The 19,642-nt window shown below is 38.7% G+C and overlaps 1 protein-coding gene across 1 annotated transcript; it reads left to right on the forward strand.

Moving 5' to 3' along the window:
- The first annotated feature begins 9,573 nt into the window (after positions 1–9,573).
- EMC7 (ER membrane protein complex subunit 7) lies at positions 9,574–17,368 on the forward strand. The gene is made up of 5 exons (XM_054635612.2): positions 9,574–9,852; positions 12,055–12,174; positions 14,077–14,215; positions 14,754–14,834; positions 16,370–17,368. The coding sequence occupies exons 1-5, from the start codon at positions 9,617–9,619 to the stop codon at positions 16,520–16,522; spliced, it is 729 nt and encodes a 242-aa protein (XP_054491587.1). The 5' UTR covers positions 9,574–9,616; the 3' UTR covers positions 16,523–17,368.
- Positions 17,369–19,642: the final 2,274 nt, after the last annotated feature.

A 19,642-nucleotide genomic window follows, 5' to 3' on the forward strand; every position in this document is an offset into this window, starting at 1 on the left:
CACATCCTTGTCACTTACCCAAGTGAGAATAAAATGCCTTCATATTTGGCACACCTCATTTCCCAAGTGATGTCTTGTCCCTCAGGTCTTCCAGGCTCTCACTGCAAAACAACTTAGTGCCATTGAACTGTGAAAACCCAGAGGGTTAGGCTTATGCCCTACACAGCAACTGTGGAGGCCACTGTGATATTGAAAGTGAAGCTGTATTAAGAGGGTTTGTGTGTGTATAAATGTTTTTTAAACATGAATGGCCTACCAATATTCTACTGGCTAATAAAAATGCCTACAGTTCTGAACCTTTGCAAATGGCAGGTTGGTGACTGGTTAGGGAGAAATCCTGCTGCTTAGTGGTGAGTGGTTAGTTGGTTTGGGTTGGGGATTTTTTCCTATTCACCCATCTTGCCACCCCCTCTGAGTGCAGGTTTTTAAATTTCCTGGTGCTAATTTGAATTTTCATTTTTACAAGCTTATATCTTTCATAGTTTTCTGACCACACAAAAATAATCAGGATGTTGGGTAGAGTGAGGATGTGTTCACAAAATGTTCTGTAAGCATGTTTGCATTCATTTCTGTGCAGAAGTATCATTTTTCCCTTTCCTCTGCACTCCAATACATATATGTTTCTAGTGGTGGTGTGTCCTTTAACATCTCTAAAGGGGTCTTTCCACCACCTCACAGTTCTTGATTCAAAAAGCAGATTAGTTGCTTACCAGTTGAACAGAGAACTTTGCTACTAAAGCTAAAAACCAGAAAGTGGGGGAGGACAACAGATACAATATGACCCAACAAAAACCACCAAACCACAAACAGCAATTCAAAACTTAAGCAAAAAATCAGAATTCACTGGTCTCTAGCATAATGTAGTGCTGCAGCCAAATGACAATAAATGCTGCCCTCCATTTTTCATTAAAAAGAGGACTTAAGAATGCCTTTCTGAGCAAGGAGTCTCTGACATTACAAATTGTTTGGGATTTTTAGGGTTAGTGCACTGTGATATAGTTGACTTTCTAAGTGAATATTTGGTTTGTGACCTCAGCCACCTTACTCTGAAGGGTTGTAAATAAGAGGAGAACGCCCTTGGAGCTTTTCTTCACAACTGGCAGCTTGCTAACTTCTGCTTTTACCGTAGGGACTAGTGAGGCGTATTTCAGCATTTCTGTTTGCAAGATTTGGCATACACACTTCTGATGCTGCTTTCTTACTTGATAGTTCTCTCTGAGCTCTGGAAAATGAGCATTTAGCCTCTGGTCATTCCTTTAATTTTAGTTTGGTTTAAACAGTTCTGATGTCAACGATTCTGCTTATGTGAAAGGAACTGTAAGACCTCTCTTCCTTTGTAAACTCACCAAATCTAAATCTTGATTGTAATAGGCTTCTCTATTGAGAAATCATTAATTTACAGATCTTAGTATCCTCATTAATACTTTTTCTTTCTGACAGAATTGATTTGTCTGTGGTTCCTTTTTGGTATTTACTTGCATATAAGATATTTACTCTTACTAAGATATTTTTCCTACCTTATAGAGCAGTTACCATTAGCCCTAAGGTATGTCTCCAAAATACTGCTGTCCATGTGTTTCTAGTTTAGCATAATTGTCTCATTTTCCAGGCATTTATATGAGGTTGTCTTTTGGCTAGGAAATGCATCCAGAACTTGAACTGATTTTAAGAGTCCAAAATAAGATCTTCACTGGTGTTTAGGAACAGTACAGTTTTTGATGAAAATATCATTTGTGCTGGCTTTGCAGCAACATAATTTAATTTTATGGTCTCAACAATGAGAGACTCAAGTGAGAGGAAGAACTGATTTGAGTCAGATTGCTCCAGCAAGCCCTACCTTTTGTTCCCGCATCTAGTGGTGAAATAAAAGGAAGATAAGCAGCAGTTATTGATTTAAGGATGGGTTGAACCCAGCCTCAATCACAGCTACTGTCTCATATGTATGGCTGCTTCTCCTCATGGCACTGCCAGCAGTCAGCTCTGCAGAGCTGTGGCATGTCTGGGGCAGCTGCAGCACTGCTGCTCCCTGGTCTGCTTTGTAAGCTTCAGACACAACATCACCTCTGCTAAGAGACCCTTTTGGTGAACCCTTTGTTCTTTCTTTGTTTCTTTCCTAGCTGAACTACCCTGAGAAGATGTTCCAAACTCTCATCTAAAGTTGCGTTATTAATACTCAGTTATAAAAGAACCTGGTTGTCTTTCCTATGTGTGCCTGTTCTAGGTTAAGATGTGACTGTGTGCTTTGCATGCAAGGAGAATCTTCTAATTTTAACCGCACAAGCTCAGACTTTCTAATGTCCCTATGTTCTGTGTGCCACAGAGACTGTCCAGCCAGGTACTGGGCTGTGTAAAAGCCTGCAGTGGGACTTGCTGGTGGCTCACCTGAGCTCAAGCTCTCTGTGGCCTTGCTGAAGAATGCTCCTCTGCCAGGCAGCAACACTGCAGCCTTTAAGAGGTCCAGTTGCTTTTTCATTGAGCTCACACTATTTCATGGACAAAGAGGCATCACAAAAATAACATTATCACTTTCAGAGATGAGCAGAGTGGTGGGTTGATTTAGATTGTTTCTTTTCTAGACAGGTATTACCTGGGACCTCAGTGCAATGTATACTTTTGTGAAGAGTTTATGCATTGTTTCTTCCCTTCTCTGTCCCACCCACCTGTCCCCACAACTTCTGCATGGAAACAAAGCAGTCCTGGAAATTACTTGAATTTGTTTCTGCCTCCTAATATTTGGACATGTCAGTATCTAAAAACATACCTTTGCACTTGCAAGAAGTAATTCTAAACTAGACAGCAGAGTCTCTGTCACCTGGAATAAACACCAGTTGTAAGATGCTTTGCTGAATTCTTCAGGCTTGCAGGAGACAGGAAAAGTTGTAAATTAAATCCTGCAACAGTCTTCCAGTAGATCATAGTTACTTTTTTGCCTAAAATAAGAATCTAAAAGCAAAGCACAGTTAAATTCAGGACTTTGGCTATCTGTGGCAAAGCTTCCACTTCCAGTGAGCCCTGGATTTTGCCAGCCATTATACAGAGCTTCCCAGAGGAGCCTGCTGTCAAATATATTTACAGTACATTTACAAATAATGAAAGCAAGTAGCTAGAGGGAAGAAAAGGCATTGCAAGGTCACTTCTGCTGTTATTTTCTTCCAAAAAATGTATGAGAAATAGAAAAAATGAGCCATTTTTATTTAGCTCAAAAAATGGAGAAAAGAAACATAGGCTTCCAAACCCATGAATCATATGGCAAGTACAAAACTTCATGCTGCAATTGGAAAGACTTTTTATGATAATGCTAGTATTATAAATCTAAAAATTATTTCATTTAACCCCACAGGGCTTATTTGAGAATTGGCAAATTCTGCATCAGGCTAACTTATTAAAGTTTAAAAAATAGGTATTAATAAAATATAGATGGAACCACTGTACTCCCATAGGACTCTTACCTCTACTCTGAGGCTGACATAGATACATTTGAGTCAAACAGGAACTACTACTTATTACAAAGCTGTTAATCATGTAGCTTTAATGAAGCTGTTTAGCACACTGAATAGCAATGTAACAACGCATAGAAAATGAGCTTGTTTGCCATTGATTAATGATAGATAATGGGTGCAGTTCCCCACACTGGGACATTTGAGCAGTTTTCTGTCATGTACAAATTCAAGTTCATTAAGGCATGCCTTTACTTGCACAGCCTGATTCAGCATAAAAACCCACACAAACAGGAATGCACTTTAAAGATAAAAACAAGATTCATATTTAGCTTACTGAAAGTCTAATGGAGGTGTAATGAACCTCCAAATTATTTCATTCAGATAAACAAGACAAAGATTGAAGGACAGAAGAACAAAAGTTGCTTATTTCAACAATACCTTGAAAAGAGTTGCAAGAGAATTACAGGTCAATACATTGAAAGAAGACAGTAGGAAAAAGTTACCAACAGTTATTCTTCTAAGTGTTGAATTTCAAAGAAGTAGCAACCTGGTAAACTTGTTTAGGTACCAGCTGTGTGCATGTAGGGTTATGTATATCAAATGCCATCTTTGTACAGAAAAGGTGTGTACAAATGAACTTAAAACCAAGGAGAGTTACAGTTCTCAGCTTCTCAACAATGGAACAATGGACAGATTTTGTTTAAAATAAAAAGGTTTCTAGAGGTACTGCTGAAGATTCACTTCAATTCAGAGCCACTGTAATTTTCTCTGTAAATGAGAAAAGGAGTTTAAGACCCAGCTTTGTTCCTTTTACTCTTTTACTTTGTCAAATATTGTGAGCTCACAGGTTTTACTACTTTTCATATTTAGTTTGAGTTTAGGCTTGCTAATAGTACACACTGTAATAGCTTTTGTAACATTTTTAATGCACCAAAGAAAATGTTTATAATCAGAAATTGCTACTCCAATTCCACTTGCATTGTTATACTTTTAAATTCCACTATAAATTGTGTAAAATAAAACTCCCCTAATCCCCTCCCCCCCCCCCCAAAAAAAAAAAAAATTAAGGAACAGTAAGCTTTGAAATGGTGCAAATCAATCTTTAGTGGGCTTTTTCATTCACCTCCTTGAAAACCAGCAGCAACTTTCTGATAGGCCAGAAATAGTTTAACTTCCAGACAGGAAGAGGATCTCTGCTGCTTTTGGCCTTTCTTTCTTCAGCTCCTCCTAGCACAGAAGTAACTGTAGTATAATTTAGGAAACTGCTTAATGCTGTCTGAATTACTGCAGCCCTTCACATGTCAGATGCAGGATTTCCCAGACTCTCTGCAGGGCAGACACCTTCTAGACCTGCTCTGTGAGCGTGTCACATGCTTGGTTCCTGAACAAGCTTCTCTCTGGTAGAACATCCTATGGAAGTGCTTGCTGCTTCCTTGTGTTGCTCTGACCTCCTGTCAGATGTGAGCCAATTCTACACAGCATGTCAGCTTCTTGAGCCTGAAGTACAAAGAGAAGAATGTCATGTTGTGGTGGTCTGTAACTAACACTGCAGTAAAGCAAAAGCAAGCTGTGGTATGCCATTCTGTGGAGGGGGTGAGGATAATGCTGTATTATGTGGAGGCCACCTTGTGGCATTGTGGAAGTAAAACCCAGACATAGAGAAACAACAGCACTTAGACTGTAGACCAAGAAATAAGGATCCTAAACTGCTTATATTTTTAGAACCCAAACATCAGTGTGATGTGTCATTCTAGCCTCATGTGAGTGATTACAGGTGCTGTTCATACAAGTAAGAACACAGGAATCTGAGGACGTGTGTAGCACCATTCTGTGGGTCATAGCTTCTTACCTAGTCAGCTTAATGAATGCTGCAATTATTAAACCTTCTGCTTGCAAGGTTAATGCACAATTGCTGCTTAACAGAGATGTAGGGACAAATTTTTACAGAGAACAGGAGCAGATGAGAAGTGCAAAGTTCTTTGAAACTGACTTCCAGGTTACCATCACATTGCATATTTGTTCTGCTTGGATGTGGGAGTCTGGAAATTTTTACAGCAGGAAAATTATGCTCCTTTTCCCTGCATTTAAACTATTAATTAAATTTCCTCCACTGAAGAATGAATTTGAATTTAGTAAAGATGAGTTCCGCTGCAACCAAACAAAACTGGCCAACATCTTGCAATTTCGATGTCAGCATTTGCTATCTCCTAGGATTAGTGTGCCAAAATAGAGTATCCTGTTCATGGTTTTGGACATACATTATTAGAACATTAAAACAGTTCATTCCTGAAAAAAAAAAACGTCCTGAAGAAGTTTATCTGGTCACCTTAAGGTGAAAGCAACCAAGGGAGTAGGGGAATGTTATCTCTCTGAGACAGGAAACTCCTCAATCATACATGCTGACTCCATGCTGAGGAGGTGGACATGTTGGAGATGCAGGAATTATTCTGACATCTGCAGAGTTTGCAGGGGATTAAGAGATTTTTCTGCCCCAACATAGAATCATTTAGATTGCCAAAGACATCTTAGGTCATCGAGCCCAATCAGTAACCTGACACTGCCAAGTCCACCACTAAACCTGTCCCTAAGCATCACATCTCCCTGTCATTTAAATACTTCCAGGAATGGGGACTTCACCACTTCCCTGAGCAGCCTGTTCCCATGCTTGGCAGTGCTTGTGATTAAGAATTTTTTCCTAATGTCCTCTTTAAACCTCCCCTGGTGCAATTTGAGGTCATTTCCTCCTGTCACTTTGCTTTGTTGACAAAGCGGATCACCACATTGCTGCAACTTCTTTTCAGGTAGTTTTAGAGAACAATAAGGTCTCCCCTGAGCCTCCTTTTCTCCAGGCTAAAAAAACCCAGCTTCCTCAGCTGCTTCTTGTGAGACCTGTCTTCCACACCTTTCATCAGCTTCATTGCTGTTCTTTGAATGGGCAATCTGTTTGAAGCGGACTGGAATTCTGGAGCAACTGAAGATGGCCCGTGCACTTTCTGCCCCAAGTCAGAGACCCTCTCAGGGCATCTTACATTCAAAGGAACAAGAAGACTGTTGCTGAACTCAGGCTGTAATCCTGACTTTTCTCTCCGTGTTACCATTTCTAGTGTAGCACAGTAAATTGCCAGTAGATGGCACACCACAATAATTTTTTTTTTAAATGCTGAAAGAAATATGCAGCACAATTTTTGTAAGTTTTGTGTTTAATCATAGTAAAGCTCCTTGGGTAGGAGAGAGCTCAGTTAATGAGTTACCTGGCTGTGACCTTTCACAGTACCTTTAGGCTGAACTCTTCCATCTGTCTTCAGTTTGTGCATTCTCATAAATCTGCTCACTTGGCTGGGCATTTTGATTTCTTCTCACCTCTAATTAGTTTACCAGAAACCAAATAGGATGTAGCTATGAGTATTCCAATGCACATGCAGCTCTTATTTATTCTTTGTGTCAGCAAGGATTATATCTCTGCTTCCACTGAACATCTGTGAACCAGCATTACTCATCTGCTGTGTTGAGTGTTGTTATCTGTGTGTCTATATCGGGGGACTGACTCAAAGATTAGGGTGAGATTAGAGGCAGATGGCTGAAGGTGCTCCCTGCTTGTCTGGTCAAAGTCAACACCTCTGCACATTCAGCCTGAGTCATGCACAAAAGAGATTTTGGACTGCTGCTGTTTGTGGTCCAAGATCTGTCTGGTGTATTACAATAAACCAGTGCCAGTGATGAAGCATCTTCATTTTCCAAAGGAAATATTTAAATACTAGCCAAGGTACTATCACCTTTGTGGAAAGAGAAGCTTTCGGAGCAATTACACCGAAATGTTCCAAGATGAATTAAATGCTTTACTAATGGTGACCTGTAAGCAAAAGACACATAGCAAGTTTTGCTAGAATTCTGACTGTGAAGAGGATCCATCAAAAATAAGTTCTGCTACATTTTTTGCAAACCCCTTTTATCCTTGGGAGATTAACAAACTCTCCTACTCCTTAAGAGTATCCAACAGTATTCCAAACCACTTCTTTGTAAACAGCTGTGATGATCTTGGATTCTGATGGATTTAATAGGTTTCCTCTGCTTTTTCAGTCTGTATGTGAAACTAAAGGTGACAAGAATGTGGAGACAGATTTCCGTATTACCAGTGTGATGGCATTGCATTAATGTAGGCCTTCTCTTTGTTCTGTTAGGGACTGTCAGCTGTCACCCATCTGGCTGACAGCTCTGCACTGTTAGTGACAGCTGGTGGAAGCAACTCAGACAAAACCGAAAATTTGCTTGTGAGTAGGGTGGAACTTTTAAAAAACTTGCAATTTTCTATGTTGTTGCAACTCATTGAGTGAATCCATCAATGAAGAGGACAGCTACAAAATATGGAGGTCATTCTTGACTGCATTTTCATGTTCTTAGAATTGTTTGGTTGTTTCCATTGAACTGAAACTGTTACTTGGAAGTTTTATCTGACTTTTGATGAGAGATCCACTTGAAATCAAGATGCAGAAACAACTCTGCTAATAGTAAAATTCCTTCTAGAATAAAAACAGCATCTCCCAGCTGATGTACTAATTATTCTGATAAATATATACCTTGATGTTTTTATGTCTTTGTTTCCATTTGTACTACTGTTTCCTGTTGTACTGGGATTTGTTCTTTTTACTTAGCAGACAAACACCCACAGCACAACATAACTGCCAAAACAGCATTGTGCAATCCACTCAAGCTCCTGTTGAAGCCAGTCTTACCCAGAAAAAGGCAGTAATCAACCACATTAATTTTTTTATCAGTTGCATACACTTAAAACTATGGTAACTGATATATCTGTATGAAAGAGAACTTTTAATATGTAAAGAGGTTACACGGTGAGAGGACAAGGGACTACTAACCTAGCACTGAAAAGTGTGCATGCCAGTGCAGCTATTGGATATGGCAAGATGCTGTTTAATTAACTTCTCAATTTTTTAACAGGATGACATATAGAGGGAGAAGCTTCTTGGATTAGATTATGAAAGAACAAATTTTTCTTTGGGCTCTCCAAGGATTTAAACCAAGAAACTGTATTATGTAGGTTATAAAAACAACTTATTAGGATGAGGAAATCCTTAAAACTGGAGGGCATGGTCATTCATATTGTGGCCTGACAGTATCCTAATACAGTTCCTTGAGGATATTTTTTTAAAAGGCACATTTTTACACTAACTGCATGATATGTCACTGTGATGTCTGTCTGTAGTGTTGTAGTGAGTCTTGTCAGTAGCTTTAACATAAATGCTTTTGCTTTGTAGTTCTATGGGTGAGTATTTCTAACACTATTCAGTTCTGGCATTCTTGGGTTCCCACCTGGAAAATCCTGCTGGAGTTTTAGGTGTTTGTGAGCTTATGTGACAGAAGAACCTCATAGACCATTCATTTTCCTGATTTTTCCAAAGAAGAGACAGCTCAAAGATACCAATAGACAAATAATTCACAACATCCCACTGACATAGGATGACATATGCTTTTTAAATGATTCAGTATTTTTATTATCAGCTGATGACCAGGTTCATTGTGTTTAATGACAGTGTGTTCCACAGGTTCGGTAATTAACTCTGACATAAATCAGAGGGGTAGAAGGAAGTGTAGCCACAACGTGGCATTGAATACATATGACATAACAGGACGTGCTTTGTGAAGGGAAATTGGGGCAGGGAAGGTATTACAGCCCTTGTGGGTTCTCCCCTCAGTCTGTGCCTGCCTACTAAGTAACAAATTTTCACTCTATTGTAGCTAACCAAACAAACTGCATTGCTATAAATCATTTTAAAGATGATGCTTTAGGCCAATTTTAATCTTTTGTAAGATTTTTTTTTTGTTCCTTTTTCCCCCCTAGAAAATGTTTATTAATCTTTTCATGATAACTATTAAGATTTCAAACCACAGTGCCTTAAATACATCCATTACCAAGAAAGCTACGCCTACTTTTTACCCATCCATTTTCTGTAGGTCCATTTCGGTCACTGCACCCTTTAAGTGCCGAGTTATGCTTTGCCTGCCCTCACACGCCGAAGCCGCGGGACCCGTCCCGCCTCTCTCGCCTCTCCCCCCTGCCCGTGCCGGGAGCGGTGGGGGCCCGCGCATGCGCACGGCTCACTGCGCGCCGGCCGCGAGGCGGGGCCATCGCGGCGCAGGCGCGGCGCGGGCGGCGCGCGGCGATGGCGGCGCGGGGCGGGAGCCTGTGCCTGGCGCTGCTCTGGCTCTCGGCGGCGCCGCTGCCCCGCGGAGCCCGCGGGTCGGAGCCCCTCGGGCCGGCGGAGCCGTCGGGCGGCGCGGGCCCCGGGGAGCGGTTTAAGATCGAGGGCCGGGCCGTGGTGCCCGGGGTGAAGCCGCAGGACTGGATCGCGGGGGCCCGGGTGCTGGTGGACGGGGAGGAGCACGTCGGCTTCCTGAAGTGAGCGGCGGGCGGGGCGGGGGCTCGGGCGGGCCTGCCCGGGCGGGAGCCGGCGTCTCCCGGGGCCGTGGGGCCCCCTCGCAATCCGGTCCGGCCCGGCCTTGAGATGGCGGGCGGCGGGGGCGGCTCCTGCAGGGCTCGGCCGTGTCCCGTGCAGCACGGCCGCGGGACTGTGGAACCGCAGAATCCCGAGCTGAGCTGAGGGCGGAGCTGGGAACGCTGGGCCCCGGCCTTGTAATGGGCTGGGCACGGCCAGCCTTGCAGTGCCGTAGGGTTTGGCCTCAGCCTCCGGCCGGCGTATCCGGGCTCATGGCTCAGGTTGCTGCCCAAAAACTCAGGACCGGAGTTTTAATTCAAACAAACAAACGAAAAAACAACAGCCGAAACAGAAACCCCAAACGCGTTTGCGCTGTCTGGAGGACCGTGTTTCTTCTCAGCTTCTGTTGTAAATTCTGCCACTTCTTATTTAAGAAACACCTTGGCAAAGAATTTGCCCGATGTGGACGTGTTTGGTCATGTTAGAAGTTACAGTTGTAGTTCTGTGTTGAGTACCCGTGAAAAACTTAAACTGTGCTGGTGAAAGCTAATTTAAGGGACGTAGCTTTATTCTTTTACAAATCATGCAAATGTAGCTGGAAGCTGCAAAGAATCATTATTTTATTCAGACTCGGATGGTGCTGGATATATTCAGATAAGCAAGGATCTAGAGAATTAGGATACAGAAAATATCCTCAGAATTAAGAACTGAACTAATGTAATTTCAAGAGTAGAAGTAAATTCTAAATTTCATTCTTTGTGATTTTCAGTACAGTATAATACATTGCTTTTAAAATATGTATGAAAATGAGATTACATGGAATTAAGATTTACCCTCATAAATATTCGTAATTTTTAATTAATCCCTCTGCAATAGGAGTTAAACTTAACTTTGACTTTGGGTCCTATCAACAGGATAACACAACAGATTCTACTCTGCAGATCTTGTAGAATCCTGGCACTGTAGCACCTGCTAAGCCACTACAAACAAATTATGGGAGGCTGACATCATATCTGGGAGCTGATGTAATAACTGCTGTCAGGTTGACAAATTTCTGAATGCTTAATTGAATGCTTAAGAAACTTTAAGAAATACAAAGCAAAACATCCTTAAAACAGTTGTAATATGAGATAGCGTAAGCATTGTTAGGGATTCAAATCATCACATAAAGGTGGTAGGTCCTTAAGTGTTTTGCATTCTAGAGAGAGATGTGGTGTAAGGACATAATGACAAATTCTTTGAGAAATCACTTTTAAGAGGGCTCATTTATTTGTTTTACTGCTGCATGTTTCTAATGTGTTAGGGTTTATTACATTTTTTTCCCTTTTAACAATTTTTTGTCTTAACTTTGCATCTTACTTTTAGGAAAGAGATCTTTGATGTTGCTCTTAACAGGGTAGTGAACACTAGGGTTTTCTTATTGGAAACTTCTGGAAACACATAGGAGGAAAACTTCTGTACCTTTAAGGCAACTAGTGTTGAAGCTTCCAAGTAACCTTTTACTAATACTTTCATTGAATATTCGAGTTTCATATTTTAAAATAAAAGCCACCTGTCTAAAAATCCCTTCTGTGTATGTGTTCAGAGCTCTTAGTTTCCTTATTACTGTGATTGAGCTTTCCAGCGTGGGCTGGTCCTAAAGGGAGCAATTAGAAGTAAAAACCTCTATTTCGCAACAAAGGTACAAATTGCTATTTTTGCATTGCAAATCGTCCCTAGCACCAACCCACACTATGTAGGATGGCATTCTGGGGGCTTGCTTTCAGCAGAAGCACTAAAGCAAAGTAAACTTCATTGTATGTATTTCAGAAGGAGAAAGGAAGGTGTAAATTACTTCTGCTGTCACTTGAATACATGAAATATAATTTATTTCAGATCTTATTTGGGCTGGTAAATTATTCCTCCAGCAAGACAATACCTTGAGGCTACAACAGAATCTTTAACCTAGCAGGGAATTTCTGCTCCTGTAGCAGTGCACATTGATAAATTAAAGGGCTTGATATTGTGAGTGCTGACTGGTTTAAGTTTTCCTTTTGGTCATTGTGGTTATTTTAAGATTTGTAATATAAAATGACACAGCTTCTTTAAAAAACAAAAACAGCAGAGCACTCTGGTTTATATTCTGGAGCATACTGAAATGTTGTGGAACTCACTGTTTTTTTCAGGACAGATGGAAGTTTTGTGGTTCATGATGTACCTTCAGGATCTTATGTAGTGGAAGTTATATCCCCTGCTCATAAATTTGAGCCTGTTCGAGTTGACATAACTTCAAAAGGCAAAATGAGGTGAGCCTTTCCTGATTTGCCTCTGTATTGGTGAGTTCTGTGTGCCTGGCAGCACAGTACAGAGATTCATGGAAGCAGCGCTGTAGGTCTGATGCTCCATCTCAGACTGGATGCATCAGCTTCTTTTAACATCACTTCTAGAAGCACATTTCTCAAATTCCAGAGTCTGATATCTTTCTTCCTATTTATGGCCTGAAATAAGAGAAAAGAGACTTTAAAAGTCCATCTACTTACTTGCTTTTATTATTTTTTATGCAGCTATCCTGAAATAAAATTTAGGCATAAACTAGTTAACTGCTTTATTATTTTTCAATACTTTTTTTTTTTTTTTTTTTTACTTCTTCCCTTTTCCATTTATTTAGTAAGTGTACTGTCAGGACTTGGCACAGCAAAATTTTTAAATATTTCCATTGCACCCCCATAGGACACTTGTTACAGATACTAGTTAATACTAGCAGTTGACAGTTTCCATAATTTCTAAAGGATTGTTGGTTTGTTTTTTATGTTGTAACCAAACCACTCTTGACTGTAACTGTAGACTACTCTCTAATATAGAAAAATCTATTTATTAAGGTGATTTTCATTTAAATTAAAATGCTCATCATAATTTCTCTTTATTCAAGCACACACCAAGCATCTTAACTTTTAGGAATACAATCATCAGGGTAAATACTTCTGCAGTATATTTAGGGGAGGTTAAAAATTAAAATCTCACAGAAAACAGTGCAAATAGTCTGTTTATAATAATAATTAATATAATATGATAATATTATTATTATAATACATAATTATAGTTATAATATAATAATGTTTGAGCTTATAATAAGCTCAAAACAGATTGTTTGAGCTTAGGTTTTTCCAAACTGTATTGAATTTTTATTTTTATATTTTGTTAGTATCTTATTTGCAATAATTAATATGTAACAATTAAAAAGATATAGATAAAATATTGGGTATAACCTCACCCTTAGCACCATTTGTGTATCTAAGGACTAGTAAGGTAACGAATTTGATGTTGAGTAAATTGCTGGGGTACATCTGCAAAGGAAAGTAGGAGGAGGCTTGGCATCTCTACCAGTCCAACAGATAGAGACTATAATGAAGAATGCAGCTGGGGAGTCAGAGATGCATGAAAAACAATGATACTTGGAGAAAATGTCAGGGCTTTTCTAAGGGATGAGCTGCCTTAAAAACTTAGGTTAATAACTAGAAAGAGGAAGCAGCATGTGGATGACAGATGTGTTTGATAAGATCTACTTGAAAATCTCAAGTTTTGAAGAAAATACATAGTCATAAGATAGGAGGGAATTCTATAGATATAGATTCTATAGACATTCTATAGATGAGTATTTGGTGAAAAATTCACAAGGAATAAATTATTTATGGACAGAAGTCATCCCTGGAGTGGCACAAAGTGGATAAATATTCATAAATCATGAAAAATGGGTCAAGAATGACAAAGATGTTAGTACTGAGTAAGTATCTGAATATTAGGACCAGATGAAGAATACTAGTGATGAGCTATGGAAAAACCTCCTGAAGTAATAAAGACTGAGGTTCAGTATTGATAAATGCAGAGTAATGCACTTGTTGAAAGGTATTAACTTTGTGAGTAGATGATGTTCTGAACAAACTGGTTAAACTACACTGTTCAAAGCTGGACCCTAAACAGCATAGTATGTCTTACTTTTACAAGGTAACAAAAAATGGTTTGCCTTTGATTCCATCAAATATGCTGCTGAGAGAAGTTAGCTTTTCAAAAGTGCAGCCTAGCTGACACTGCACAGCAGATGGTTTTATTTGTAGTCTTTTATTAAAACTTGTTTGGATTTTTTAAAATCTTTATGATTTGCCAAAGATTCTATGTTTTATATTTTCAATTATTTGCATTTTGCCTAATAGAGCAAGATATGTGAATTACATCAAACCCTCTGAAGTTGTCAGGCTGCCATACCCACTCCAGATGAAATCTTCTGGACCACCTTCATACTTTATAAAGAGAGAATCTTGGGGATGGACAGATTTCCTCATGAACCCTATGGTATGTACAGGCAACACACAAATATTACAAGTATGCTAAGGATCCAAATACAGCTATTTGTTAATATACTAAGAATAAAAACAATTGTGGAAAATGTGCATTTTTCCTTTGCTTTTCTGAGAGGATTGTTTTATTGGATTTTACTTGCTTACAAATGGGAAGTTATTCTCTGACATCTCCTCCCTTATATAGCACTGTTTATGTATGTCCTCTGGAAACAGCCCGTAGTCTCTTCCTTTAACAATGTGATGCTGGTCTAGTAGTGCAGAGATCAACATGTTGCAAAATTCTAATTACAGCAGGTGTAAGAGAGAACAAGCATTTGCCTTATATGTCCAACTTTGAAAACTGTTGTTTAAAGCACAATGCTCCCATGTCAGGTTTCATTCCTGACAAATGTTACTTACTGGCTTACTGTTTCAGAATGCAGTAGTTCTAGAGTTTGGCTGTTTAGTAGAGCTTCATTTTAATTTAGTAGGTCCTAAAAGTGTTTAGAGCAACAACTAAGCTGAAGAGGTATTTCCTGTTTTCTCTGTAGGTGATGATGATGGTTCTTCCATTATTGATATTTGTGCTTTTGCCTAAAGTTGTCAACACCAGTGATCCTGATATGAGGCGGGTAAGTACATTCAAATGATGCATGTGGGGAGACAAAAGATAATGAGATTTCAGGGCACAGAAAAGTAATAAAAACAGAACTGTACTTTTAAGGAAAGCTTAATGGGCATCATTTATTCAGCTAATAGAGTGTTGCTGTTTTAGCAATGAGTCATTTAATGAGTGTCAAGTGTGTTGAGAGGGGTTTGATGTGGGGTTCTCTTGTGCATCAGTTGACTGCGCTGTTAAATCCAGATGCCACACTAGTGTATATGATACAGAGTCTTAATACAGTCATTAAATTATCTGATTTATTGTCCTTTCATCATGCAAAATGCTGAATTGCAGAAGGCTAGGACAAAATGGAGATTCAAGGTGTCTGCTAAATCTTTTATTTTTACAAGTATTATTTGTCTGTCATGGGTGGCTGCTTTTGAAGGCTTGGTTAACTAAAAACTTTTTCTCTAAATGACCACTGTCTTCAGTAGTACTTTATAGGTGTCTGAGTAAGTTTTTTTAAATAAGTGATACCTTTAAAAAACCTATCAGAGTTGTATAATACTCTTTTGGCTACAATTTTGATTAAAAAAACAGATAAAAGATATACTAGGTATTCATGGCATGTTCTTCAAACCAAGCTGAACTCTGGAAGTCTAATTTTAAAAAAAGAAAATCACATATTCCTTACTTTTTTCACTGATGTGACACTGCTTAGAGACAGGCTGTTCTTTTGATGGTAAAGCCATCAAAACTTCTGATGATTTAGTTCTTATCAGATAACTGATATGACTTCTTAATGAGAAATTTTTAAGTTGGAAGAATTTTGCATATAATTTAACTTATCTTTAAAGAGTAAGAAAAAGTTGTTTTTAAGAACTAAATTGTAATGACATTCTCTAGATGACCATGTATTAAATTGTTAAGTGTATGGAGGTTCTATGACATTTTTCAAATTAACTTGTTTTTTCTTTCTGGAATCAGCATATATATATATATATATATATATATATATATATATATATATATATATCTATATCTCCTTTTTTTCCTGAAGGAATGAAAACTCAGCTGCAGTACTCTAGTAGCTTGGTGTCAGAAAGTAGGGTAATAAAAATATCTAATTCCTTCAAACAGCATCAAAAATTTGTTAATGTGCTATAAATAATACTGATTTGAAAAACAAAAGTGTGACATCTGTGAGAACACATATCTGAATATCTAAGCAATAGCCTAAATTTTAATATGGAGAAAAGTAGTGCTGAAAATAAATATTTTCTATATTTGTCAGATTTTTTATATCAGATGATTGCCCTGTAAGACTGCTTAAGACATGGTTACCATTTTCCATGCGTTGCTGCTTTTAGTTTTGGGGTTTTATGTTTCTGTATGTAGCTGGGTGGTTTTGGCTGTGGTTGCATAAAACTATGTAGCAATATGTATCCTGGAGGACTACAAAAAGTAAAACAGTATTTGGGAAAATTTGTTATCTTTCTCATACAGTCTTTATACAGCCGGAATTGTTAAAAGCTATTAAGATTATCTGATCTTTTCATGCAGGAAATGGAGCAGTCAATGAACATGCTGAATTCCAACCATGAGCTCCCAGATGTGTCTGAATTCATGACAAGACTTTTCTCTTCAAAATCTTCCAGCAAGTCTGGTGGTAGCAGCAGTAAAGCAGGGAAAAGTAGTTCTGGGAAAAGGAGGTAGTTAAATCTTCCTCCTAAGTCTGAGTTTGCACAGCTATTTGTTATCATATTGGTGTCATGTTTATTTGTCTTGAAAGATCAAAAAGCCACTGCTGTAAACTTTAACCTGGCACAACATACATTATGCTACAAGAGTGGTTTGTAGCTATTTTTTAGATTGTATAAGCTGTTTTGTACTTGACAGTAAGCAAAGATGACATGGCTTCAATACTGTAACTGTATAAAGTTATTGATGATACTGAATTAACTATATTGTTCTGTAGAGAATTCAAATAAATTATACAATGTGCTTCACAGTAATAAATGTCTTAAGGCAATGTATAAAAAATTTCAAAGATAATAGAAGTGGAGTTCCATTTTAAGATATCTTTAATGTTTTACACTTGTTGAGTTCTGAAATGAAAAAATCATTCTTTCAAAATGGAGTTGTGAGTTTACTGGGTAAGTAATTTGATGTATCAGCGTGTCACATGTTACACATAAAATCATTTCATTTTATGCTGTTTGCTGCCTGTACAGTTTACAGAATCACAGAGTGGGTAAGGTTGGAAGGGACCATAGTGGGTTCTCTGGTCTGATCTCCCAGTCAGGGTCATCCTAGAGCACATGGCACAAGATTGCATCCAGATGTTTCTTGGATATCTTCAGTGAGGGAGACTCCACAACCTCTGTGGGCATTCCTTAGTTCAAAGATTTTCCTCTATGTATTGCCCAGTTTTACTGTGATCTACTTTCTGCTAAAAACTCTTTGGGAGGAAAGAAAGCAAAGTATCTTGCATGAGGAACTCATTTAAGCTGTCAAGATCTTGAATCTTTCTTTTCTAAATTACATGTATCACTTCTGCAACACTGAGGCTTCTTACTGTTTCTATGTGTGCTGTGCTTTCAACTTACCAGTGGAAGGATTTGAGGCCAAATACAGAATTTTAAATGCAGTTCAAATTAACTAATGTTAAAAAGAAAGAAAAGAACTTAAGGTGTAGTAGGAAACTAAATTCTGCTCATCTTACAAATGACATTCCAAAGTACATGGCTCTCGAGGAATGCTAAGTCACTGGCAGAACTTTGTTCCTCAAGCATGCCTATATATTTCTTATGCAGTATGTTTTCAAGCTACCCAGAGAAAAATTGAAAAAACTGATTGTTTTTTACTAGTTGAACATTTGCATGTTAAAATGACAGCAATACTTGCCAAACCCTATTAGTAACAGTCCCTTTTTTTTTTTCATCGTAAACGCTGTTCTTTACAGTTGGTAACTTCTTAGGTAACAGGGTCAGTGCAGCAGAGGTAATGTATATCTGCTTCCAGAAATGGTATTTGACGTCCACTTACAATACATCTGAAGCAAAATCAATTATAGTGCATGTATTTGTTCTGCCTTACACAGAAGAGGACTATAAATTTTCTTAAAACACATATTTAGAAGTTATGCTGGGAAACATAAAAGTTGCAAAAGACTAAGTACTCATTGATAAGATTAAGTCAGTTTTGAGGTGTTGGAGAAGAGATAACCCAGTGTTTTCTGTGGACAATGAAAGATTTCACTCTGCAAAGTAAACTGCACATTTTTGCTCTCTTTTTGTTTTGCTTGAATGGTCTTTTTGTTTCACGTATTAAATAAAATATTTTCAGTGGAGACAAGAAGATATTTGGATATCCTTGCTGGAAGGATCTACTAAAATAAGTGTCATGTTGCATTGATGAAGAAAAAAACCCAAACTATATTAAAAAAAAACTCATTCAGCAGTTTCTTATAAAAAAATACATTAAAAACAGCAGTTTTAGCAGTTTTTTGAAGATGGAGCAATCAGCATTGTGCTATCCTGGAAAGTACAAGCCATGAGTTACTTCTGTTTAAAAGTAATTGAAATAACAATTGAATTGCATTAGCTTATAATTAATCATAGTGATGCATTTTTCCATGTTAGGAACATGGAAAAATTCCAAAGGTAGGAACTAATATTTCTTCCTTCTTTTGTGGTGTCTGTTCATGCTCTTGATTTCTCTTCAAGGGAGAATGGAGAATTCAGTCTATGAAAAAATGGAAGTCCATGTTAAGAAAAAAAAAAAGTTCACAGGAATTGTAAAGATTGTAGTAAAACTTTAGAAGGAGCACATGGAATATTCAACAGTTCTCTTTTTCTTAGGACTTTGTATATGAAGGTTGAGGCAGTTCCTTTATGCGTCAGGATCAGATGCAATGTCCACTCTCAGAAACCTGTTACCAGACAAATCCAAGCCCAAAAATCTTGTATATTGTTCACCTCCTTTTAAGACTCATTTGTGATAAAACAGTTCGTAGAAGTGTGTTAGTCTGCTGCTGAACTACTGCAAGTTACAAATTTTTTTCATTTCAGAGCTGGAATCTTTTTGCCAAGTGAGCAGAGGGGTTCTAGCCAGAGTGCATTGGTCACTGCGGTCAGTTGGTCATTGTTGTTTAACTTCATCCAATAGCCCAGCTCCACACAGCTGCTCACTCAATCCCCCTGGTGGGATGGGGAAAAGAGTCAGAAGGGTAAAAGAACGTTTGTGGGTCAAGATAAAGGCAGTTGAATAGGGATAGCAAAGTCTGCACACAAACAAAGAATTCACAACTTCCCGTGGGCAGGCAGGTGTTCAATCATGCCCAGGACAACAGGGCTCCAGCACACCTAATGCATACTTGGGAAGACAAAGCCATCACTACAAATATCCCACTCTTCTCCCCACTCTATGCAGAGCATGGTGCATTATGGTCTGGAATATCCCTTTGGTCATTTGGGGTCAGCTGTCCTGGCTGTGTCACCTCCCAACTCCTTGTGCGCCCCCAAGCCCCTTGCTCATGGGGTGGGGTGGGGAGCAGAAAAGGCCTTGGCTCTGTGGAGCACTGTGCATCAGTAATGAAAGTGTCTCTGGGTTACCAGCACTGTTTCCAGCACAAGTCCTAGGCATGGCTCCACACCAATCACTGAGAACATTAAAACTCTACCACAGTCAAAACTCGCACAGTCAGTCAAAGTTGTAATGTGGCCTTGGACTATCATAAAGGGCACTAGGCAAAATTTACTTGATCCTGAAGCAGTTAAAATGCAAGGTTGCATTTCTCCAGAAAATAAATGTTTGCTGTAGTTCAGTTTTATT

This window comes from Agelaius phoeniceus, chromosome 6, assembly GCF_051311805.1.
Source record: "Agelaius phoeniceus isolate bAgePho1 chromosome 6, bAgePho1.hap1, whole genome shotgun sequence".
Taxonomy (NCBI): domain Eukaryota; kingdom Metazoa; phylum Chordata; class Aves; order Passeriformes; family Icteridae; genus Agelaius; species Agelaius phoeniceus.

Coding starts and splice junctions, on each gene's coding strand:
- EMC7 (XM_054635612.2), top strand. CDS start 9,617: ATGGCGGCGCGGGGCGGGAGCCTGTGCCTGGCGCTGCTCTGGCTCTCG. Junction 12,175..14,076: donor ACTTCAAAAGGCAAAATGAG/GTGAGCCTTTCC, acceptor TTTGCCTAATAG/AGCAAGATATGTGAATTACA. Junction 14,216..14,753: donor ATTTCCTCATGAACCCTATG/GTATGTACAGGC, acceptor TTTTCTCTGTAG/GTGATGATGATGGTTCTTCC.